This window comes from Carettochelys insculpta, chromosome 7 (assembly GCF_033958435.1).
Source record: "Carettochelys insculpta isolate YL-2023 chromosome 7, ASM3395843v1, whole genome shotgun sequence".
Classification (NCBI taxonomy): Eukaryota; Metazoa; Chordata; order Testudines; family Carettochelyidae; genus Carettochelys; species Carettochelys insculpta.
In genome coordinates this window covers 66,906,243-66,931,424 of record NC_134143.1, presented here as the reverse complement: position 1 = coordinate 66,931,424, position 25,182 = coordinate 66,906,243, and the positions used below count along the sequence as shown (strand labels likewise).

The following is a 25,182-nucleotide window of genomic DNA, read 5'->3' as shown; positions in this document are numbered from 1 at the left end:
CTACCAGCCTGGCTGGGGTCCTGGCCTCAGCAGGGGTCCCAGCCACTAGCCCAGCCCAGCTCCATTCCTAGCCATCAGCCTTGCTGCTGTCAGACTTCTGGCCGGCCCCTGCTTCCAGCCACTGGGGAATTCTGGTCCAGGAGCATATGGGGTCCTGCTAGACTGCAGATGGTACTGGACCACAGAGTCCCAGATTAGAGATACTCAATCTGTATGTCAATAATACGTTATTTTAAAAAGTCTGGGATGACAAAATTGTTGATAGGAATGCAGTACCTTATGGTGTGTTAAAGTATAGGGAATTATTATCGTCCTTGTTTTGCATGTTTTCTATATGGATGCGATACTTTATTTTTTTGCATGTAGCTGTAGACATCTTTGTAATGAAGGCACTTGGAAGTTCTTATTTCAGTCTCCATTTCTGGTTTCATATTATAAATACATACACTCTGGGGAACTAGCTAACTGAAGGAAAAACAGTTAAAGTATTTGATATGTAAAATATTAAATAGGGCTTTTATTTGAACATTGTGTTTTCCATTAGCTGTAGACCGTTTTAATTAAGAAATAAAACCCTATTGTTTGACGGTTGTAGATAGTGTTAAAGATGGTAGTAACTGTCCTTTTGAAGGAATAAGAAGTTATAAATCCTGTGTTTAACTATGACACTTTGTTCTTTACCCATATCATAAAACAAACACAGCTACAATAATACTGTATACATGAAGATGTTAGTATATTGGGAAGCCATCCTAGTGCCTGGGACTTTTCCTGTGGTTAGACAAAGTATTTTTGTTGAATGTAGAATTCTTGTGGATCGGGATGAAATGGATGTTTGGGGTAGATATTTGAGGTTGTTCACCGTCTTGTAAATATTTGGTTCAGGCATCTATGATGTTGCTGTGTGGGGAGGTGACATCTGTGGTGGAAAGTTTAGTGATCTGAGAGAGGTCGTTAGTGTAGTAAATTGGTTGAAGGAATCACTTGTATCTTGGAGGAAGCTGGTACTTTGTGTGTTAAATAGGGATATAAAATTCCGTTTTAATTAGTTAGCAGGTTAAAAGGGGAGGCACCCAGGGGAAGCCCCTCCTGCCACAGGCAAGAGCTGCTGTGGCTGGACAGGAGAGCCCTGGTCTATGGCAGTCCTCTGGGGCCAGAGCAGTCCACTGCCCTCTGTGGGCAGGGGCTGCTCCAGTCCCCACTGATTAACTGTAACTGGTGAGCCTCATCCATTTAGGGTGAGGCTTACTGGTTAACCATTAACATCCCTAGTGTTAAGTGGTTTGAGGGTGGTTTCTATGAGTCCCTATATTCCTTTATTATGAGTGCTGTTGCCAGATATGTTTTATTTCCTTGGTTCCATGTTTGTATGTCTTGGGAAACATGTGGAAGGTCCCTGGGATGGGTCTGCAGGGAATGAATTTATAGCTTTTTATCTTGCAGTTGTTTGGGGAAGTATGTGATATTCTTAAATTCCTGGGTAAATTTTGCTGTGGGGTCTTTTTTTAAGTTCTTCGTAGTAGACTGAGTCAGTGGTTGGTTAACCTCATTAACGTAGTCATAATGAGTAAAGACTACTGTGGCTCCCTCTTTGTCCTCTGGTTTGATTGCTGTCTGGTGAGTAGATTTTAGGAATTATATAGCTGTCCTTTCTTGACAGTGCAGAGATTGTCATGGATGTGCTGTTTAGGGTTCAGTCACGGAAGCAATCGCTGTAATGTTCAATAGTGTCTTTTTGGCTGCACTGAGCATTAATGATGATAATAACTGTCGCCTGAGATGGTGGCTGGGATTCAACTGGAGGAAGTAGATGTGGTGACATCATCTGGGCCACTCTCTCTAGGTCATTTAGGCCAGGAGATCTCTCAGGATCAGAAAGACAAAGTATGGGGGTGTCAGCCATGAAGGAAAGGCTCAGTCCAGTAGCTTCTGGCCCTTCAATTGTGTTGGTGGCTTTTTTTTTTTGGTGTTTTGTTTTTTTGTTTTTGTTCTTTCTTTATTTCCCCACAATTATTTTTTTTTTTTGTATATATACCTAGACAGGGAGTGATGGATGGAATAACCTATTTATTTTATCCACAAGTTAAGCTTCATACCTTTCATACCAATTTAGGCTTATTAACTTCTGGCTACATGCCTACTATTTTTTAACAGGGATACATCCCTGTCCTTGAATACTATCAGTGTGGCTTTATTGTTTAGACTAATTCAGTTCTGTCTGGCTTTTGTACCTTTTGCCATTAATATTTGTTATAGGTTATTTTGACATTTTGTGAACTTTCACATACTTTTTAAAGTTGAGTTCATGATTAGAGTACATTTGTAGGCCCAATTTATCACAACAGTCCCTCCATTTGTGCTGCTTTATTAGATTTAATGAAATATTACCAATTTGTTTTTTAATAAATGACTAATGTATGAAACAAATTACCTTTCTGATGGAGCCCATTTTTAAGAGGCTATTCTGAATTTTTAAATTGTAATGCTTTTTCCACCTCTGATGCCCAGAAAGATCTTCTTTGCATAGGGTATATAGGACAGAGACTGAGGAAAAACAATAATAAACAAAGCTTGGACCTCCCCTTTCTCTCTGTGATCCTGCCTCTTCAGTTTTATCTTTGCTGCTGCTGTTAAACACTGTGTGTTGCAGCATGTGAGTTCCCTGAGATCAGTACATAAGTGCGATGACCTAATGCAAGAGGCAAAGACGGTCAACAACTGTGAAATTATATACAAAATAAAACAAAAAATCGAGAGAAATATGTCTGATCTCCTTCTTGTAACTTTAAGATTACTTGGAATAAATAACTGATGACTTTTTCAGATTTTCAAATGGATATATTTCTTGTGCCAGTGTTGTTTCATCAGAAAGCTGTTGCTGTTCTGTAATTTTGAATGCTTAATAGTCAAAGTAAAACTAATTGATAACCTGGTTTTATGACCAGATTCTGATTTGTTCTTGATCTTCATTTCTCTGCTGATTATTTTTGTTTGTGAAACATCAGTTCAGACTCATTTTTTGTGTTAAATATTCTAAAAAGTTGTTATGAAATACAACAGACATATATGATTTTTATGTTTACCATTTCAATAATAGTGTTTTATTTAAATCCAGATAATTATTGTAATGTTTGCAACCCAAAGGTAGAAAAATTATGCCAGTGCAGTAGATGCTGAAAGTGAAACAGACTATAAACTAGAGAGCAAAGCTGCCTTTTCTATTTTCTTTGACCAGGCTGAGTAAAATATAAAAATGCAACTGAGTCTAACTGATAGTGAGAGAACCAGACTTTTGAAAAATGTTTTTAAGACTGCTTACAGGTAGCTATTGCTAATAGCACAGGTAACAACTTAGCAAGATCCATTTACGTTTACTGAGCTGCTTCTGTTCAGATTCAGCAGTGCTGGGAAAATTTTTGCAGGCGATATGGTTAAAAGTCACAGCATAAATTTCCTGACTTGATGAAAAGACTCTGACCCCCCTCAGAATTGTGTTGTTCAGTGGAAAGAAGATAGGTAATAAAGAGTACTGTGTGAGAAGAGTAGGAGGAACCTGCTGTTTTAATTTTGTTCACAGCAGTGAGCCAAACTTTGTTCTTTCTGTCCTGGCCTTGATGATTGGCTCAATATAATATAGGAATTCATTGAATATCTTTGGCTTTATAACTGTTAATGGAATGGCCAGGAAGAGTGCTAAGTCTCCTGCAGGAACATATAGTAAATAAAACTATTACCACGTTCCAAGGAATTTAGGGCCAGAGTTTTAAAGGGACCTTAATCCAACCTCTGACAGGTTGGTTTTTTTGCAGTGAGCACTGTCATTTGATGTGTAAATGATAGATTTTATTGTCCAGTTGCATGAACAAATGGGATTTGCTGGTTTAAATTGTTACTTGCATTACCAAAGGGTTCATGTCACTTCACTCTCACCCAATCACCAAGCAAGCAGGCTTCATGTAGGTGAAGTACAGGAGTCTCAAAGGGTGTGAAAACCTCTTTACTTAGGACACAGGGCTACAATGTGGCTGCTCTATTCTATGAAGTAACTGAAGATTTATGTCCTCTGTCAGTTACAGATGCTACTAGGACTGCTATATCCATGTAATTATGAGCCTATCAGCTCCTTGTCTGCCCTAAATAGTTATTTTTTTCTAGGCCAGCCTACATTAGGCTGGCACAGAGACCGCCTTTGAGGCAGAAGTTTGAGTAGTAGAAGCAGCTGCCACTTAGACTCGCACTAACAGTACACATTCAGGTGACTGGCATATTTACAGGCACATGTGGCCAAGTGAAGGCCACATTTTGAAATTTAATCCTTAGTTTTAGGTTTGGCAGCTGTCAAAAGATATATATAAAAATAAATGTGCTCTGAAGATCCAACATGAATTGCTCATTTAACCAAAGAGTGTAAAAAGTTTCTTCATTTCTTTCACTTTCAGGGTGGCCCTTTTTAGGGATTTGCGTTACGGGAAATGAAAGCTATTATTTTGGGTGCTTGTCTAGCTTTAGGAGTCTGCATAGTATACTGTGCCTTTTAAGTTGAGATGATTGGCAACACAGGTGCCTGCTTCCAATTTTTCCTGAAGATTTTCAGCCTCCACTGAGTCCTAGGCTCTGCCCTCACTCCATGCCCTCCCTACCAAAGCCTGCTGCACACTGCATCCCTGGCATGCAGAAGCTGTTGGAAGTCAGGGAAGAGTTGATTGGTTGAAGCTGCCTGTAGGCTGCAGTGGGTGGTAAGGGGGCAGGAGGAGAACTGGCTGCTGGTGAGTGCTAAGCACTTGCTAATTTTTCTCCTTGGGTAATCCAGCCATGGAGTATCCATGGAATTGGTGCATATGGCAGTATAATTTCTAGCTCAAGAAAATACACCCATGCGAGCTAACATTGATTATACCAACCTACTAAATAAAGAGCATAGTTGCACCAGTGCAAATGGGGTACATGCTTATCTGGTTAACATGATTTACATCTCCAGATCAAATGCAGCTACCACCTGAGAGACCATGTCCAATACCAAATCAGACACATTCTGCTGATGTGCCATAAAGATTTTGTCTAGCTGTTGATAGACCCTGAGCTGTAGCTAGTTAAGCTTTAGTCTTCATGGCCTTGTTTATGTAAAATGATTTTATTTCCCAAATGTTTGCAGGCTTAGTTGTGGTCTTTATTGAACTTCTAATACCTGTTCAGTACTTTTCCCCCTCCTTTTTCGGGAACCACTTAATTATTAGAGGGTTTTCCTTGGAGCTGTGAACAGGTCCTTCGTTCAGTTCCCTAACTGGAGAATTCTCTGCAGGATTCTCCAGATGGGGAAGAGAGGATTATCTTCTCAGAGCTCCGGAAGAAATGTGGTGCCAAATTACAGAAAATAGATTCTTTTTAGTAAGCTCTTGGCCATTTACTCCTATTTTAAGATGACCTTGTATTGAAGGGATATGTTAGATTAAAATTTGTATATGTTAAAATAATATTACCTGACCTGGCCTACTAATAACACTTTAGATCGTAACAGCCAATGAAAAGACATGAATATGTAAGGCCGAGGAGGACAAAAAAAACACTGCCTTGAGCAATGTAAGTTTCTCTGGCATAAGTGGCAGTTTGCACAGCACAATGTCAGCAGGAGACTTCTCCCACTGACTTAGCTATTGCCACTTATTGGGAACAGTTAATTATGTCAATAGAAGACCTTTCTCCTGTCAGCATAAAGCAGTTATATGAGATCTTAACAGTAGTGCCATTGCATTGGAAAATCTGTGCCTCTCTAAGGTCTCTTAGCATAGACGTAGCTTAACTTTGTCTATTTACGTTGTCATCACACCCCACACAGACAGTGAAAATAGACTAGTCAGTTTCCATTTTGTTTCTACAGGTTGAACCTCTCTAGTCCGGCATGTTCTCATCAGCAACATCCATGATCTTGGTATGATTTTAGTTAGCCAGATGTCCACTTATCATGGGTGTGGCAGAATTTTCTACAGTCCTATAATGTTTATTTACAGCTGCCAGTCTTGGTTCTCAGTGTTCTGAGCTGTTGATTAGTTCAATTTACCACTACGTTTACCCTTATATGTCTTCAAAGAGCGCAATAAGCAGTGGAAGTGTTGCTAATGCTGTCAGACAATATTGACCTCCTGTGGGCCAGCAAATTCTTTTGTTTGGCACTGGTCAGGTCCTGAGGGTGCCAGATTAGTGAGGTTCAATTTGTAATCAGTTCAGTTTTCCTGCTGTGACTTATTGTCTGACTAGCGGCGGTGTGCTTGGTGCTGTACACACATGCTTTCTGACGTTTCTAATGATGAAAGTAATGAGTCTAAGTCCTTTTTAGGGTACAGATACTCTATTATGAGTGTTGTGAGAGAAGCTGGAGGTGAACTGGGGAACCATATTTTAATCCCATGAAGAATGCTTCAACCATGTAGTGCTTACAATCGTAGTAGAGGTCCCTCTATATACATCCACATACCAAAGGCTGGGCACATTTTGGGTCTGGCAGCAAGTGGGATGGATCTCACTAGTGACCCTTTTGGATCATAGAATACTAGAACTGAAGGGAACCTTGAGAGATTATCAAGTCCAGTGCTCTGCACTCATAACAGGACCAAGCACCATTCCTGACAGGTGTTTGTCTATCCTGCTCTTAAAAATCTCCAATAGTGGATATTCCACAACTTGCCTAGGCAATTTATTCCAGTGGTTAACCACTGTGACAGGAAGTTTTTCCTAATGTCCAACTTAAATCTCCCTTGCTGCAATTTAAGCTCATTGCTTCTTATCCTATTGTCAGAGGTTAAGGAAAATAATTTTTCTTCCTCTTCCTTGTAACAACCTTTCAGGTACTTAAAAACTGCTGTTATGTGCCCTAATTCTCTTCTCTTTTTCTATACTAAATAGTCCCAGTTCTTTCAGTCTTCCCTTATAGGTTGTGTTTTCCGGACCTTTGATCATTTTTGTTACTCTTCTTTGGGCTTTTGGAATTTGGATGACTTGTGAAGTCTTCTTCCATCTGAAGATCTCTAAAAGTTTTAGGTACATGAACAAGTCTTATTATAGCCCTGTGTGGCAGGTTTTATCATTAGTAGTTTTTATCAGGCAAACTGAGGCTCAATGTTTAAATGGCTGAACTGTAATCACACATGGAGTCAGTGGCAGAGCCAGGAATTAAACCCAGGATCACTGGCTCCTAGTCCTCTACTCTCACCATTGCCCCATTCTGGATTTTTGACATTTTTTAATATATGGTGTAAATTTACAGTAATGCACCTCAGAATAGCAGGCAGCTGTAGACGTAGCATGGGAAGTGTGTCTCACAGAATGAGAGAGTGGAGAGTTATGGCTGAATATTTTAATACAGGCAAATGGTTGACTATATGCTGAGTTGTACTATTGAAAATGTTTATGGCTTGTAGCAATTGGATTATTCTGCTGTGAGGTTGAACATAACTAATCCAAATTTTTGTCTGTCTTCCAGGTCTACACACAATGAACTAGAGAAGAATCGGTAAGTAGCCAATAAGCTGAATTGTAAGAAATACAAAGTCCAGTGAATGCAACATGATTTAACATTATGCATGCAGGTGTGATTTCATCAGCTCAGACAGCAGGGGATTTCACTCTGTACCATGTAGGTTTAAGCTCTAAAAGATGTGAGAAAGAAGCTATGATTTTTTTTCCCCCCAGAAAAGACAAGAAGTGACCCAGTTTTGCAACTAATCTGCATGCAGGGTAAATACGGTTCCTCTTCTCTGACACTGAAATCTGATTGGGTCATTGTCCCTGCATGAGGTTGCTAAGGTATCTGGTTTCTTGGGCATGGGTTTAATACATGTTACCATGAACTGAAGGGCAGTGTTTTGCTTACCCCTCCCCGCGTTGGCACGACTGTAATATTGTCTGCAGAATTGAAGAAAATGCCATTGTCCAGAGGATCTGAAGTCTAGCTAACGATGCTCCCATAGAGTGTTGTTCTTATAACCTGTTTTAGGATACAGCCTGTTTTATCCTGAGTTGGAGTTTTAGCAAGCCCTGCGGTTTTGTTACTTGGCTAGCTCTGCTATATGGCTCAAGCCTTTGTAAGAGGAGTTAAAGCAAGATAAATACCATTGAGATGATGGGAGTTAGTTCACATGCAGGTCAGATTATAGTATTGTAGTCAGGTGCTATAGTTAAGGTTCTGTCAGGGTTTCAATTACAAATGAATATTGAGGGTTTCTTGTTTGATTTTGTTTTTTGTTTGTTTGTTTGTTTTTTGACAATTGGAGCAGAAAAAGTCTTCTAGGCTGGCTGCTCCTGTGCTTTGGAAAAACCCAAAGGGTGGATTGTTTTGAATGTACAACCGAGTGTTGGTTGCTGCATCTTCCACACATCTTCCCATCAGTTTATGTGGGAGGGAAGCATTGTGGGGGTGAGGCATAGTTAATCTGGGAACCTCCACTCCAAACTTGTGTCACTGACCAAACTTACAGAGGTGACATCGCCTCACATTTTTGGGTCCTTGGAAGGGCCACCTCACAATGCATTTTGCCCTTCAATACTTCCCCACTGTTTATCTAAAGAATTAATTGTCTGTATGCTATAAATAATGTGATTGGTTTCCTGTGGTTTCACTCAAACCTTCCTTATTGCTCACAATTTCATCTTTGTAGGGTATAGTCTTTATAATCTCCCTGCTGCTATGCCCATAAATTCACTCTGTATTCCCTATCTCCCCAGGATGACAACTATCACCATAATAAAATCAGACTTTACTGAAAACCTGCTAATACATTTTAAACTCTGTTTCCCTAGTCAGTGCAGAACTTGCAGGTGGAGCGTGGGTGGAAGAGAATCGTTGTAGAATGGCCTTGTGGATTAGTGTACATAAGCAAACTCCAAGCGGGTCCTCCTGCTACATTTAGCTAATACCATACTTTGCATGTCTCCTGTCTGTGGTATTTTCAGTTCCTGTGAGAATCTTCTGAACTCAAGTGCCTCATGAGATATCATGTTCCTCTAGAAGTTAACACTGAGCTTGCAATGGGTCACTTTTTAATATTATTGTAACCTATAGTGGAAGATGCAGTGATGGGCAAGTTCACGGAAACATGGGTGGAAAGCGTCTTTTTTTTTTTTAAATGATCAGTGGCATGTAAATTGTCAGAACAATGAAAGAATATTTATTGCATGTATATTTAGAGGCTCCTTGTTTGTCATTCAGATAATATTTTTAGTCAATGACATGCATGTATAACTGGGTACTCTTTAGTCATCTTCAAATACAGAAAAAACAATTAGCAGCTGTCATTGCTTCCTAATATTTATTTCAGCACTAGGACAGCAAGCCTCATGCTGGAAATATGTATTTTGTGGGCTTCAAGGCAGTTTCTCTGAGAGGAGAGACTCACCTCCAGTGTAGATTTTTATGGCATTCTCTTTGCATTATGTCCCCATCCCTATTTCTAGACATAGCCATTCCAAAGGTAAAAACCCTGTTACTAATGGCGTTGTTGCTGACAGTTGCTATACAGATGATTCCTTTTGAATCTCCTGTTAGCTCTATTATTGACACACTATGGCTATGTCTACACGTGAACGCTACATCGAAATAGCTTAGAAGTAGCGACATCGAAATAAGCTATTTCAATGAATAACGTCTACACATCCTCCAGGGCTGGTGAACGTTGACGTTGGGCAGCACCACATCGAAATAGGCGCTGTGAGGGAACGTCTACATGCCAAAGTAGCACACATCAAAATAAGGGTGCCAGGAACAGCTGCAGACAGGGTCACAGGGCAGACTAGCGCTTCCGGGGCAACAGCTAGCCGCTCCCTTAAAGGGCCCCTCCCAGACACACTCAGCCTGCACAGCATGCGGTCTGCAGAGCCATAGGCACGCACACCTCGAGCGACACAGTCATGGACCCCCAGCAGCAGCAGCAGCAGCCAGAGGTCCACACAGCCGCCCCTGTAGGAGCAGTGCTCACCCTGCTCCATGCCATGCAGGAGGCAGCTGAGCACATCCTTGCCACAGAGGAGGAGCTGCCCACAGGGGAGGAGGACACAACCCCCAACCCTGCAGCACCCCGCCCCCCCCATATGCCTCCGGCTGTGGAGCTACCCCACTAGCACCGACTGGTGGGAGCGGCTGATGCTCGGAGAGTGGTACGACGACCGCTGGCTCAGGAACTTTCGCATGAGCCGGCAGACATTTCTGGAGCTATGCCAGTGGCTCACCCCCACACTGAGGCACCAGGACACCTTCATGCGGCGTGCCCTCAGTGTGGAGAAACGGGTCGGCATCACTGTCTGGAAGCTGGCCACTCCAGACAGCTACCGATCCGTGGGGCAGCAGTTTGGCATCGGCAAGGCCACCGTCAGGGCTGTCCTCATGGAGGTAAGAGGACCCACGGGGGGAGGGGGAGGCAGCCCTGGCAGGGGAGGGGAGGGGGGCCCTGGCAGGGGAGGGCCACACACACCCTGCACACCCCTCATTGGTGCTCTCCCATGTGCTTCCCCTGCAGGTCGTCCGCACCATCAACGCCATGCTCCTCCACAGGCTCGTGAGGCTTGAGGACCCGGATGCTGCCATCGTGGGGTTTGCCACCCTGGGCTTCCCCAGTTGCTTCGGGGCTCTGGATGGGACCCACATCCCCATCCGCGCCCCGGAGCACAGTGGAGGATGCTACCTAAACAGGAAGGGCTACCATTCTGTGGTCCTCCAGGCCTTGGTGGACAGCCGGGGCCATTTCCTGGACATTTATGTGGGCTGGCCTGGCAGCACCCACGATGCCCGTGTATTCCAGAACTCGGGCCTGTGCTGCCGGCTGGAGGCGGGGACCTACATCCCCCAGCGGGAGATCCCTGTGGGGGACACCACCATGCCCCTCTGCATCATCACAGATGCGGCATACCCCCTCCAGCCCTGGCTCATGCACTCGTACACAGGCCACCTGTCAGCCAGCCAGGAGCGCTTCAACATGCGCCTGAACCACGCACGCCAGGTGGTGGAGCGCACATTTGGGCGCCTCAAAGGGCGCTGGAGGTGTCTCCTCACCTGCCTTGATGCAGGCTCCACCAGTATCCCCCAGATTGTGGGCGCGTGCAGCGCACTCCACAACCTGGTCAAGAGCAAGTGGGAGGCCTTCTTTCAGGGCTGGGCTGTGGAGGCTGGCAGGGCCGATGTGCAGCCACCCACTGCCCCCAGTCGCCAGGTGGACCCCGAAGGGACCCGGGTCCGGGAGGCCCTGCGGGCCCAGTTCGATGAGGCCACGGGGTGAACGCTGGCAGACCTCCACACTGCACCCCCCGCATCCTCCACAACACTCCCTGCCCCTACGCCCACACCACAGAGCACCCAAGAACACCCCCCCCAACTTTTCTTGTAAATAAAAGCAGACATTTGTTCGTCAAACCAGATATATGTTGAACTCTCATTATTATTATCTTAACTAACTATTTACAGGCCAAATAAATATTAAATATATATATATTATAAGTCAGATAAGATGAAAGAAAAAAAGGGCAAGACAAGGAAGGGGAGAACTATGTACAGGGGAGGGCAGGTATCAGCATGACAACATAACAACAGGGGTGTAATAGAAACTATTTACAAAAGAAGATAAAACTGAAGGGGATATATACAAAAGGGAAGGGGGGGGGGTCACGTCCTGGGCCCCACACCCCCTAATATCCAGCTCTGGGGGTGGGCGGCCGCGACCCACGCCTCGGCCTCAGCCCTGGCCGGGGCTGGCTGGGGGCCAGGCGGACCAGGAGATAAGGCCGGCGGGTGTCAGCTGGCCCCAGGTCCCCCTCGGCGGAAGGGCCCTCGGTGGCGGGGCAACGGTGGGTGGAGCAGCGGGTGGAGCAGGCAGGGTGGGCAGAGTGGTGGCCGGCGCGGCATGGGGGGCCAGGTAGTCCGCGATACGCTCGAATGTCCGCATAAAGGCCCCCCATGCCTCCTGGCGCCAGGCCAGCGCCCGCTCCTGAATTTGAAGGCGCCGCTGCTCGGTGACCTCCAGCTGCCGACGGTGGATCTCCAGCAGCTGGGGGTCCGTCGCCGTCCAGGAGTGGGGCTGGCTTCGCCGTCGTCCCTGCTGTGGGGCTGGTCGGTGCTCTGCCGAGGGGCTGGCCTGTAGCAATTGGCTCTCTGGGACCACTGACACCTCGCCAGCGCTCTCCAGTCCTTCCGATGGTGCAGCTGCGGAACACGGGGGGAAGAAGAGTGGAGACAGCCGTTAGTGTGGGCCCCAAGCCGTGGCCCTTGTCCCCCAACACCTCTGCTGCAGGTTCCCCATCCCCGTCGCCGGGAGATGCTGCTGCTGCTGCTGCTGATGATGATGGATGTCCCGCCCCCTCCCCGCGGGGGACCCTAGGTTCTGCTCCCCCCATCCCCAGGGATGGGGCATGGCACTGTCCTGCTAGGGGGGCAGGGGCTGATGTACTCCTGTGAGGGACATGCCACTGCTGTCCTTGGGGCCATGGTCATCTGGGCATGTGAAGGGCCCTGGTCATATCTATTACCCCTGCCCCTCAACCCCGGGGATGTGCACCGGGGGGGTACATACCTGATGGTCCGCTCCCACGGTTGGGGGACACCCGGTGGGCGGACGCCCTGCTGGAGCTCCCTGATGGCAGGATGATGTGCAGCCCTGCGTCGCTGGAGGAGGACTCCCCCTCCTCCTCCTCCTCCTCCTCCGGTGCCCCAGGGGTGGGCTCCTGGGGGGGCCCCTGGGGTGCGGGGCTTGCCTCCGGGGCGGACTCCACCTCCAGGGCCTGCTGGGGCTCGTCGGCCGAGGTATCAAGAGTGGCCGGAGGGGAGTGTGTGTGCTGGGGGCCTAGGATGGCCCTGAGCTCCCTGTAAAAGGGGCAAATGACGGGGGCGGCCCCAGATCGGCCGGCCGCATCCCGGGCCCGGGTGTAACCCTGCCGCAGCTCCTTCACTTTACTGCGGACATGATCCGGGGTGCGGGCAGGGTGACCCCGGGCGGCCAGGCCCTTGGCCAGCCGAGCGAACGCATCCGCGTTCCACCTCTTGCTCCCCATTACCTGGAGCACCTCCTCCTCACTCCAGAGCCCCAGCAGGTCCCAAAGCTCGGCCTCTGTTCAGGAGGGGCCCCGCTGCCGCTTCCCAGCCTGGCAGCTGGTCTGGGAGCCCTGGCTCCCCTTGGGGGGGGGGTGCCCTGTGGGCACTTAGGGGGCTGGGGGGCAGCCATCGCAGCGCTGAGGGGCTCTGGTGGCTGCAGAGGAGCGTGCAGGCTGTCCGCATGGCTGGGGTGCCTCCTGCACGCTCTCTCAGCTTCCTGCACAGGAAGGCAGGGGGCGGCGACCATTGAGCTCAGGGGCTGGAGAGAGCGTTTCTCAACCCTTCAGCTGATGGCCGCCATGGCGGACCCCGGTATTTCGATGTTGCGGGACGTGCAACGACTACACGTTCCCTACTTCGACGTTGAACGTCGAAGTAGGGCGCTATTCCCATCTCCTGATGGGGATAGCGACTTCGACGTCTCGCCACCTTACCTCGATGTCAACTTCGAAATAGCGCCCGCCACGTGTAGCCGTGACGGGCGCTATTTCGAAGTTGGCTCCACTACTTCAAAGTAGCCAGCACGCGTAGACGCGGCTTATAATTTTCAAAATTGTCCACTATTAGATTCTCCCTGCCCCCCACTTCCCAAAATCAGTAGTGTGTCTAGTGTGTGGTTAAATTTTACTGTAACCCATTCAGCAGTTAAAACAGAGTTTCTTTCAAGAGTGGGAAACTACTAGCTGGAAAAAACAACAACAACAACAACAAAAACATTTTCTACTTCTTGTATTTAAACACGCTGTTTTTTCTAGCTCAGTTTTTGCAGGACTCAGGAAATTAGTCTGTATCTGGAATATAGTCTTTTTTGACTTTGAAAGTATTTGAATGTTAAAACACATAATGAAAATATGAGTGAAGAGCATACATTACTTTATTCTGGAAGGGTGAAGGATCTAAGAATACCATATTGAGCCTGATAGGGAGACTATAAATTTGGTACACAAATGGTAACTGTGATATCCAATAGACCTTTATCTTTCTACTGTTCTTTATTTTAACCCTTTGGTTTCTTACATAACACAGTTGTCCTTAGGTTTATATCAGGGTGTTCTGGAGTTTTTTTACGTACAAAAAATTCAAGCTAATTTGTGGTTATTTGTCTTTAATACCCGTGTTGGAAATTTTTCTGTTCTGTGTGTTTAATGAGAGAATATTTTGGTTTCCCTTTGAAATGAGTAATTTTGCACATAAAGTGGGAACCAGTTACTGTTTCTTATGTGCACCAAGGTTCAGCCAATAGAAGTGTGTATGAGCCTCAGATTATTCAGTGGTAAGGTTTACAAATTTAGGGCATGCAATGATAGTAATCATGGCTAGTTGTTTTGGACTTCTGTAATATATTTCAGTCTTAAGTGGCTTGGAGGCTTCAGGCACATTTTGTTTAGCTCGTACCTTTAGAATATTGCCTTTAATTTGGTAAGAATATCTATAATAATACACATACACATTTATTTGAAGTATGGAGTTCATTTTAGGAAACAGGAAAATGTATTCTTAATTGAAGGTAAAGAAACGAATAATATATGGTCAAATCGTAAATTCCGAATGCATGAGGCCTTTACCCTGGGAAATACTGTAGAATATGTGCGACACTAAGAATTTTGAGTTCAGTGGGACTTATGTACATGTTTAAGTGCTTTTTTGACTGGAGATGTTTTTCTGAATTAGAGGCAGAGTAAGGCGCTCAGAAGTTGGCCCCCAGATTGTCAAGCAGTGAAGACAGTTTAAAATAATTGCTCCACTTCCAAAAGGCTGTGTAATGAATGTGTGAAGAGATTCCTAGTGATGTCAAAAGAAGTGTCTCCTTTAAATAAGAGCACTTAAGCTATTATTTTAGAAAAACTTTTTTAGTTCCGGTTCTCTCCCCGCTTCTCCCCACCCCTTAAACTCTGGCTCTGGAAGAAAGATTTGTCGTCATTTATAGACTAGAAAACTCTTGAAAAGCTGACTCTTGAGCTTTGAAGTTTATTAGGAGTCAGTTGAGAAAGTAAGTTCTTCCTTGAGTGTCCCCGTGGGTGCTCCACAATAGGTGTCGGGCTCGCCCCAGCGCCGCAGGTCGGATCTTTCCAGCAGTTTCTGCCGGACCGTGCATGTGCCGGCACGCGCCGCTCACTTGCGCGCTCCCGGCCACGTGCGCAATCCGGTCCCCGCCAGTTCCTCTTTAACCGCCATCGGCTGCAGACGGAATCCGCTCAGGCTACGGCCAGAGTTAGCGTATTTAATGTTTTTAAAGTGTTTAGAGTTTCTTTTTCAGTCTTTTAGCTTAAGTTAGCTTGTTATTGTTTTCAAAAAAAAAGAAAAGAAAAGAGAGTAAAAAGTAAAGTTTTACAGCCTTAGTAGCAAGCGGAGCAGCGGAGGCCCGGGGACGTAAGGCCATTAGGCCTCCTGCCGCGGCAGGCTGAATCTGAGAGGGGAACAGGCACAGAGAAGGTGCTAAGTACCCTATTAACAACTCAAAGACTCACCACAATGTCCTCTTCAGGATTCAAAAAGTGTGAGTCATGTCGCGAAGCGATGCCGGCCTCCGATGGGCACAGTCAGTGCATTAGGTGCCTCGGGGAATCTCATGTCACCCAGAAATGCTCCTTCTGCGCAAAGCTCACAGCCAGAGCAAGGAAGGACAGAGAGATGCAGCTGAAAATGCTGCTCTTTGACAAGGCCCTCCAGCCAGACACGCCGGAGCGGCCTCAAAAGGAGGGACCCGCAGGGGCCCATAAAACGAAAGCTGCTTCCCTAACCCCATCAGCGCAAGAACGGAGGAAGCTTTCACCAACCCAATCCCTGCTGGCAGCCACAGCGAGCGGGATGGGTGGAGCGCATACCCCCCAGCCTCAGTCACAGCTGAGCGGCGGCGGCGCAGAGACGCACGTGGCAGAGGCTGAGCCTCCGATAATCAAACAGCTGCCCTGCACTGTGGGCAGGGCGGTGGCCAGGCATGCGCCGGAACCAGCAGCACCACAGCTAGCGGCACCGACCCCCGGGGAACCGGCGGTGCAGAGCTCGCAGGCACGCGGCCCGCAGGCACTGGGGAAGACCACCTGCACAGCACTGTGGCGGAACGTGCCAAGCATGGCACAGACAGCGGGGCCGAGATCCCCGACGCGGAAAGGGGCGGAGCCAGCCCCACAGGGGAGGGGAAAGGCAGCACAGAAAACCCGGCACCGCAGCCCTTCTCCAGACAGGGCTGCAGGGCTACTCACTCTAAGCCCTCCACTTATGCTGTGGACTCCAACGAGGTGGAAGGGGTCACCTCCAGTATACCCTGAGCCCCCATCCCCGTTCCTACAGCCAGCATCACCATGGCTCGGACCACCATCGCCCTTCCTGGGCTTTGAACCCCTGGAGTACTGCCACAAATCAGTCTCTCCATTATCTCAATCACCCAGACGATCTCGCTCCCCCAGACGCAGGGGGTATGCGCCTCGAGAGTGGTCCAGGTCTCCATCTCAGGAACAGTGCCCGTGTTGCCATGGTCGCCCCATCACGCGGGGCATAGACACCATAGGCATACTCCCAGGGACAGATCCCCCCAGACGGTTCAATATCCCCGAGGGCAATCGCGGACGGGGACGGAAACGCAGATATCTCAGGGGGAGTTGATTCTGGAACCCCGAGATTTTCCCTCGCAAGCATCTAGCGAGAGGATGTATCACCGTCAACAGGACCCAGAGGGGTCCAGAGAGGCTTACCCTAGCGGTTCCTCGCTATCTTCCCCTGACGAGGCCACGGCCCCAGGGGACGTCCATCCTCTGGACGATCTCAGACAGTTCTAAGAGCTGTTTAAAAGGGTGGCCTTCACGCAAGGCATCCAAACAGCAGAGGTGCAGGAGAAACACCATAAGCTCCTTAAAAACCTGAGACCTCCGGCCTCTTCCAAAATAGCTATTCCGCTTGATGAAGCAATCATGGAGTCCACCACCACAATATGGCAGACCCCTGCGTCCACTCCGCCTATAAACAAGAGAGCGGATAAGAAGTACTTCGTCCCGGCAAAGGGCATGGAGTTCCTGTTCAGCCACCTGCAACCAAATTCTCTGGTGGTGGAATCATCTCAACAGAGGTCGAAAACTTTTCAGTACAAGACGGGGAATGGACAAAGATGCCAAGAAACTAGAGTTGTTCAGCAGAAAGGTCTACTCCTCCTCTACTCTACTGTTGAGAATGACGAATTACGCAGCGCATCTGGCGAACCATAATTTCGACAACTACTCCAGGCTGACTTCCCTCATGGACTCGCTTCCAGAGGACAAGAAGCCGGTGCTCAAGGCCATCGTGCAGGAAGGCTATGCAGCCTTGAGGACAGGAGTTCAGATCGCCCTAGACGTAGCGGATACGGCAGCACGCTCAACAGCTACAGCAGTGGTCATGCGCAGGGAGTCCTGGCTCCAGACATCAGGTATCCCGAGGGATCTGCAGGCGAAGATCGTTGATCTTCCCTTTGACACGCAGAAGCTGTTTGCTGGATCAGCCGACTCGGTCCTTCATTCCAGTAAAGACTCAAGAGCTACTCTAAGGACCTTGGGGATTTACACCCCTCCATACAGAAAGAAAAAGTATTACCCCCAACAAAGACGATACCAGTATCAACCACAGCGTCCCCAGTACCACAGGGGCTACGAGCAAGGGCGACATCAACAGCACCAACAGTACAGAACTCCCAGGCGACGGTCCCAACAGAGCCGTGCGTCCTCGGGGCAGGGCCAAAGGCCACAAGTTTGACACGCAGATCGAGGGCTGCACTATCACTACCATCGCACAATGTCATCCGAAGCTACTATTGCACCATTGCCTCCGACCATTCTACGACCAGTGGCAAAAGATCACCACAGACAAATGGGTACTGGAGATCATAGCCACGGGTTACGTGATTCCCTTCCAGTCGCTCCCACCGCCACGACCTCCACCCAGACCCCACCTAAAGGATGCCTCCCACGAAGCGAGACTCAAGCAGGAGGTAGACCATCTTATGCTTACAGGGGCAGTGGAAAGAGTGCCGGAGCAACTCTGAGGGAAAGGGTTCTACTCAAGATACTTCCTCACAGAGAAAAAGACAGGAGGCTGGAGGCCCATCCTAGATCTTCGAGGCCTCAACCGGTACTTGCGCAAGCAACGCTTTCGGATGATCACAGTCGCCTCTATACTTACGGCACTGGACGATGGAGATTGGTTCGCAGCCGTCGACTTACAAGACGCTTATTTCCACATAACTATTCACCCGGCTCACAGGCGTTTTCTCTGGTTTATGGTAGGCAAAGAACATTTTCAGAACAAGGTTCTGCTGTTCGGCCTCTCCTCGGCCCCCAGAGTCTTCACCAAGACCTTGGCAGTGGTGTCAGCCTACTTGCACAGACAGGGGGTGTTTATATTCCCATATCTGGACGACTGCCTACTGAAAGGGGCCTTGAAGGAGGAGGTACTTCGCATGATACGCGTCACAGCAGACACGTTCTCTTCGCTGGGCCTGGTCATCAATCTGGCAAAATCAAAGATAGACCCCACACAGGACATAGAGTTCATAGGGGCATGTATAAATTCCATCACAGCAAGGGTTTATCTACCAGATGCCCGCTTTTGCGCCATTGGTTCCCTCGCGCAAGTCATCACCTTCAGCCCTACGGTGCCGGTTCTGACGTGCTTACAGCTGCTGGGCCACATGGCAGCAGCAACGTTTGTGGTACAGAACTCCAGATTGCATATGCGCAGCATGCAGCACTGGTTGGCGAGCGTCTACAAACCGGCAGCACACACCGTCCACAGGGTGGTGTCGCCCACGACAGAGGTGCGCAGATCCCTGCAATGGTGGGTGAACCCCAAGAACATGCTTACAGGGGTGCCCTTTCACCAACCACAAATATCTGTTTTTCTCACTACCGACGCCTCCCACATAGGGTGGGGAGCACACATGGGCGAAAAGGTGACGCAAGGACTGTGGTCCTCCACGGAACAGTCACTGCACATAAATATACTGGAGCTCAGAGCAGTGTTCAACGCCTGCAAACACTTTTGAGACCATATACAAGGCAAAGTAGTCGGGATCAGTACAGACAATACCTCCACCATGTTTTATATAAATCGGCAAGGAGGAGCTCGGTCCCGTGCCTTATGTGCAGAAGCAGTCCGATTGTGGAACTGGTGCATCACCAACAATATAACCTTGAAAGCCTCGTATTTACCAGGCGCTCACAATGTGAAGGCAGACCAGCTGAGCAGGCACTTCGCACTCACACACGAGTGGCAGATCCATTCCGATCTGCTACGACCGATTTTTCATGCATGGGGATTTCCCCAGATAGACCTGTTTGCCACTCAACACAGCAAGAAGTGCCCACAATACTGCTCCAGGGCAGGACTGGGACGGGGGTCCCTGGGGGATGCATTCGCGATCTCGGTGGAGGGGCCCCCTGCTCTACGCATTTCCTCCCACAGTGCTTATCCACAAAGTCTTGCAGAAAGCCAGGAGAGAGAGAGCCCGAATGATCCTAGTAGTCCCAACATGGGATCGACAGCAATGGTTCCCCTTACTCCTGCGCATGTCGGACCGTCCACCGATGCCCCTCCCGGTGGCTCCAGATCTGCTCACACAAGCCCAGGGGTCCATAGTGCATCCACACCCCCGAGGCCTGCGACTGCAAGCATGGTTAATCCATGGCTCAGCTCCCTAGAGAGCACTTGTACAGAGGGAGTGCAACAAGTCCTAGAAAGTAGCAGGAGGACTTCCACCAGGAAGACCTATAAGCAAAAATGGACTCGATTCACGGCATGGTGTTCTACCAAGCAATTAGCCCCCCTTGCTGCGCCTATACCTGTAATACTAGAGTATTTACTGGACCTCAAGAGAGGAGGACTCTCCCTATCCTCGTTGAAGGTCCACCTTGCCGCTATATTGGCTTTCAGACATGAAGAGGAAGGGCACATGGTGTTTGCCCATCCCATGGTTACCAGGTTCCTCAAAGGGCTGGTAAACCTATACCCCCCCTTGGAAACCGCTTCCACCTTCGTGGAGCTTGGACCTGGTGCTTAATGCGCTAACGGGACCACCGTTTGAACCCTTAGCCACAGTTTCCCTCCGTCTCCTTACGATAAAAACAACCTTCCTTCTTGCAACCACGTCAGCTCGCAGGGTGAGTGAGCTTGCGGCAGTTATGGCAACGCCACCCTGCACAGTATTTTCCAAGGAGGCGATAACCTTTTGGCTGCATCCAGCCTTTGTTCGCAAAGTTTCTTCAGAGTTTCATATTAACGAACGTATAGTTTTACCCTCGTTTTATCCAAAGCCTCATAACTCCAACAAAGAGGCGCACCTACACCTCCTGGACGTGAGGAGGGCGCTGACTTTCTATATAGACAGGGCTAAGTCCTTCCAGAAAACGGATAGACTCCTAGTCTCTCTCTCTCCCAAATCAAAAGGAGAAGGTCTCTCTTTGCAGAGAATCTCGAAGCACATCATATCCTGCATAAAAATGTGCTACGAACTTAGAAAGACTCCTTTACTGGCCCCGCCTAGGGCTCACTCCACTAGGGCGGTGGCGGCATCAACAGCCTTTTTCAAGGGCATTGCGCTAAAAGACATTTGCAGAGCGGCGACCTGGTCATCCTATGACACCTTCGCCAAGCATTATGCCCTTCACAGGGTATTCCAAGAGGATACCCGTCTCTCGACAGCGGTCCTCTCGGGGACAAGCTGCACATCAACTGATTACCCACCTCCTATCTTGGGTTACTGCTGGGTAGTCACCTATTGTGGAGCACCCATGGGGACACTTGAGGAAGAAAGAGAAGTTACTCACCGTAGTAACAATGGTTCTTCGAGATGTGTCCCCGTGGGTGCTCCACCACCCGCCCATCCTCCCTGCTTCAGATCTCTGTTTAGTATTTTTCAGGAGCATCCGAGGCAGTTGGTCAAGGAACTGGCGGGGACCGGATCGCGCACGTGGCTGGGAGCGCGCAAGGGAGCGGCGCGCGCTGGCGCATGCGCGGTCCGGCAGAAACTGCTGGAAAGATCCGATTTGCGGCGCCGGGGCGAGCCCGACACCTATCATGGAGCACCCACGGGGACACATCTCGAAGAACCATCGTTACTACGGTGAGTAACTTCTCTTTCTCTGTTCCTCAGACTTAAATATAAAAAGTAAACTAGATTTGCTAGTGGTAAATCTAATATTTTAAGGACAGCAGCAGTAACTGACATTCTACATTTTAAGCATTCTAGTCACAAGTCTTATTGGAAGGATGTGGTTACTGTGGTGTAAACGAATGATTCATGGCAGTGAGATGATTTCCTTGCTTCTTTGTAAAGTGGCAATTTTGGTAAACCAACATGATGGTGGTATCTCTTGGAACATCTATGTCCTCAGCTGCACAGGGTAAAGGCGTACTGGTTTTTATGAAGTAGCAGATTTGGTTTTAAGGATGGACTTAAGTTTGTCAACTTCGTATTTTCACACATACTTGACTGGCCTTTGCAGTGAACTTTGCATAGTAGGGGTGAACATGTATAACTGTGCAGGGGCGCTGAGTGCTTCTCCCTACCCCCCGCAGACAGGCCTATGGCTGAGGAGTTAGGATTGCCTGCCATTGTTTATAAGACGAGAAGCACAGAACAAAAATGCCCAGAAGGACTGTAATATCCCTAAGCCAGCTACCCCCTATGGCAGTGATCACAAGGGAATTCAGTTTATGATAGAAAAAGGAGGCAAGAAACTTTCTCTGTCCTCTTGCTTTACTCCCTCTGAAGTACTTATATGGCCTCCCTTATCATAGTGTCTGAGCACCTCATAATCTTTCTACTTATTTCCATGACACCCCTGTGAGATAGGGCAGTGCTATTATTTCCATTGTACAGATGGAGAACGATGCATAGAGACACTTAGGCTATATCTACGCTTAAAATGCTTCAGTGGCGCAGCTGTAGTTTAGCAGTTGTGCTGCTGTAGTAGTCTAAGTGTAAACACTTACTGCAGTGACAGGAGGATTCTTTGTCTCTGTAGTACAGTGGTTCTGAAACTTTTCAGCATCATGCCCCCTTCTGATTTTTGAGAAACCCTCGTGTCTCCCCCACACCTCTTCTTTACCATTATCCAACCCCCTTTTAACAAAAAATTCAAGTCATAATTTAAACACAAAATCTTGATTATAAAAATGTTATTTGAAATTAATAATAAGCACGAATAGTTTTTCTTAGCCCCTTGTGGGTGCCTGGTACAGCCCGAGATGGCCAGCTGCCTGAGCCCCATGCCAGCCTCCAGAGCTGCTTGCGCCAGCTGCCCACCCACCTGAGCCCTTTGGTACCAAAGCCACCCATCCAAGCTGACTGAGCCTCACACAGCCAGAGCCAGCCACCCGCCTGCCAATCCAAGCCATCCAAGCCCTGCAATGCTGGGACCAGCCACCCAAGCCCCATGAGCCTGGCAAGCCAGCCACCCGAGGCACACGAGCCTGCCTGCCCAAGCCTCTCCCCTCCCCCAAAGCCAGGCATCTCCAGTCCCCCACTCACTCTATCCCCCTCCTGCAAGCCAGGCACCCCCAGACCCCATCTAACCCCATCCTTCGCCTCCTCCTCCCCCTCCCCAACCCGCATTCACTCCCCTTTGCAAGAGGCAGCTAGCTCCATGTGGGTGTTCACTGGCTGCCTGCTTTTTATAGTGGCTGCACTGTGTCGCCCACGTAAAATGGCAGAGGCTGAGAGCCAGAAGCAAAGTCTGGCCTTTTCTTTGGATGCGGGGAATGATGGAGGTGTGGGTAGCCTCACGCTCCCCCCCCACCCCCCGGAATTTCTTCGTGCCACCCCCAGGGGGTGCACACCCTCCCAGTTTGGGAAACCATGCTGTAGTAAATCCACCTCCCCAAGAAGTGATAGCTAGCTCAGGGGAACAGTTCTGTTAACCGAGCACTGTCTACTTGGGGATTTAGGTCAGCATAATTATATCACTTGTAGCACTTTAAAGACTAACAAAATAATTTATTAGGTGATCTTTAAAGTGCTACTGGACTGCTTTTTTTGTTTTGATAGTATATAGACTAGCACGGCTTTCTCTCTGCTACTATATCACTTGTGTGTGAATTTCTCGCATATGTCAGCAATGTAGCTGGATTGACTTAAATTTTCTAACGTAGACCAACCCTAAGTGACTAAACCTAGGTTGCGCAGGAAGTCTGTGATGCATCAGAGGTTGAGTGTCTCAAGTCCCAGGATAGCATGTTTACCATGGCTAAACTCTCTATTTTTCATGTTACATACCTCTCTCCATCTCCCCTGCTCCCAATCCTCCATCTTTAAAACATTCTCCTTTTTTTTTATTTTTTTCCCTCCCCCGCACCACCTCCTGCACAAGGAGAGAGTAAAAAATTAGGGCTAGTCAACTTAGAAAAGAGATTACTAAAGGGATGTAAAGATTTATATTTTTCTGTATCATTTGATGTATAGAAGCATTGTGTAGTTGTTCTCACAATACAAACATCAGGGATCATCCAATGAAGTTAATAGTAGTTTTATATAAATAAGAGGAAGTAATTTTTTCACACTCTTTGTTAACATGTGGAACTCACTGCAGTGGGATATTGTGGTGGTCAGAAGCGTGACTGGGTTCAGAGGAGAACTGGATAAGTTGGTGGCGGATTAGTTCATCAATGGCTATTAGCCAAGATTGTCAGGGATGCAGCCCATTTCTTGGGGCAGCCCTAACCAACTGTGAGGAGAAGAAAGGATTGATGACTCCAACGGCCCTGTTCTGTGCACTCTTCCTGAAGTTCTGATACTACCCTCTGTCAGAGACAGGATAGCAGACTAGATGGAAAACTTGTCTGACACTGTATGGCAATTCTTGTTTCTCCTGTCTGTTCCCAGAGTCTTTTCCTCTGTCAGTAACAGGAACCCCAGGGCTACAACTGACCCAAAGACTGCCCTACTCTCTTCTGCAGCAAACACACTACTTCGTGAGCACTCCTCCAAGCCTTTGTGCCTGTTTTATCTGGTTTCGGCTGGGAGTGGAGATTGCTGTTTTTCCTGCCAGAGAATGAGTATGAAACCTCTGGTTAGCACTTACACACAGCGCTTGTTATCTTCAAAGCACTTAGTAAATCCACATGATGCTCTTGCAGTATTGTCCACTTTTACAGAGGAGAAACAAAGGCATGAATATTAAAGGAGTCGTCCAAGGCTATGCGGGTGATGTGGCACTCATGTAGGTATGGTTTGTGTTACCAGATAGTTAACCTTGCTAATGCTGCAGATGATTTCCCCAGCATTCAAGGACGGGAGGAGAATTCCTGACCCCTAGCTGTGCATTGAACATTTAATTTATTTTACTGTTGTGACATGTGCTCTTTGGGAGTCAACCCAGCAGGGTCTGTTTGCCCACAGCTGTGCAAATGGCTTTTTTGCAAGAAGGAATTGCAGGTGTGACATGGAGAGACAAAATTCTGGGAAGAACAGCTATTTGTAGTCAAACAACCTCAGCTAGACTAAGGCTATGTCTACACTGGAGCATAAAGTTGATTTTAAGGGAGTTATGTTGATTTTATAACGTACCTGTCTCCACTACAAATATCACTTGGTCACTTTTAAGGGTACCTAAGTCGACTTTTCTACTCCAGCTTTTTCATGATGAGCAACACCAAATTTGAATTTAAAGGGTTGACTTAATCCTAGTGTGGACACAGCATTATTTAGTTCAATTTTATTGGCCTCCAGAAGTATCCCACAATGCCCCCAGCGTGTCCATTCTGACTCTTGCTTTCATCTCTGCCGCCCTCCAAGTTATCAGGAATCAGCCTGGGCTCTCCGTCTGCCCTCCACACCATGTGTTGTCTGAGCTCTGGTCCATTAGCCTTGCAACAGCACATGCTAGCGGCAGGCTGTGGAAAAATGACACAAAAATGCATTTGTCAGTTTGTTTTCAGTGGGAGAGGGGAGTGAGGGCAATGCATTCTGTGATGATATCAGACACCCACAACCACTTGCAGTGCATTTTTTTCCCATAACACACTGGCATAGACCCCCAGAATGCAACGGGGGCAGGAACTGTGGGATAGGTACCCACAAAGTACTGCTGACAGTTGAGCTTTGCAAAGGTAATGGGAACACTGTTGTCTTTCTAAACATGTGGACACTCTCCATC

General features: G+C 47.8%; 1 protein-coding gene across 4 annotated transcripts in view; it reads left to right on the top strand.

Moving 5' to 3' along the window:
• Nucleotides 1-25,182, top strand: part of MXI1 (MAX interactor 1, dimerization protein) — a 95,473-nt gene that overhangs the window by 39,890 nt on the left and 30,401 nt on the right. For all 4 annotated transcript variants that reach the window (XM_074999881.1, XM_074999883.1, XM_074999884.1 and 1 more), the window contains one exon: nt 7,475-7,504. In XM_074999881.1, the coding sequence (XP_074855982.1) occupies nt 7,475-7,504 (30 nt within the window). The remainder of the gene's footprint in view (nt 1-7,474; nt 7,505-25,182) is intronic.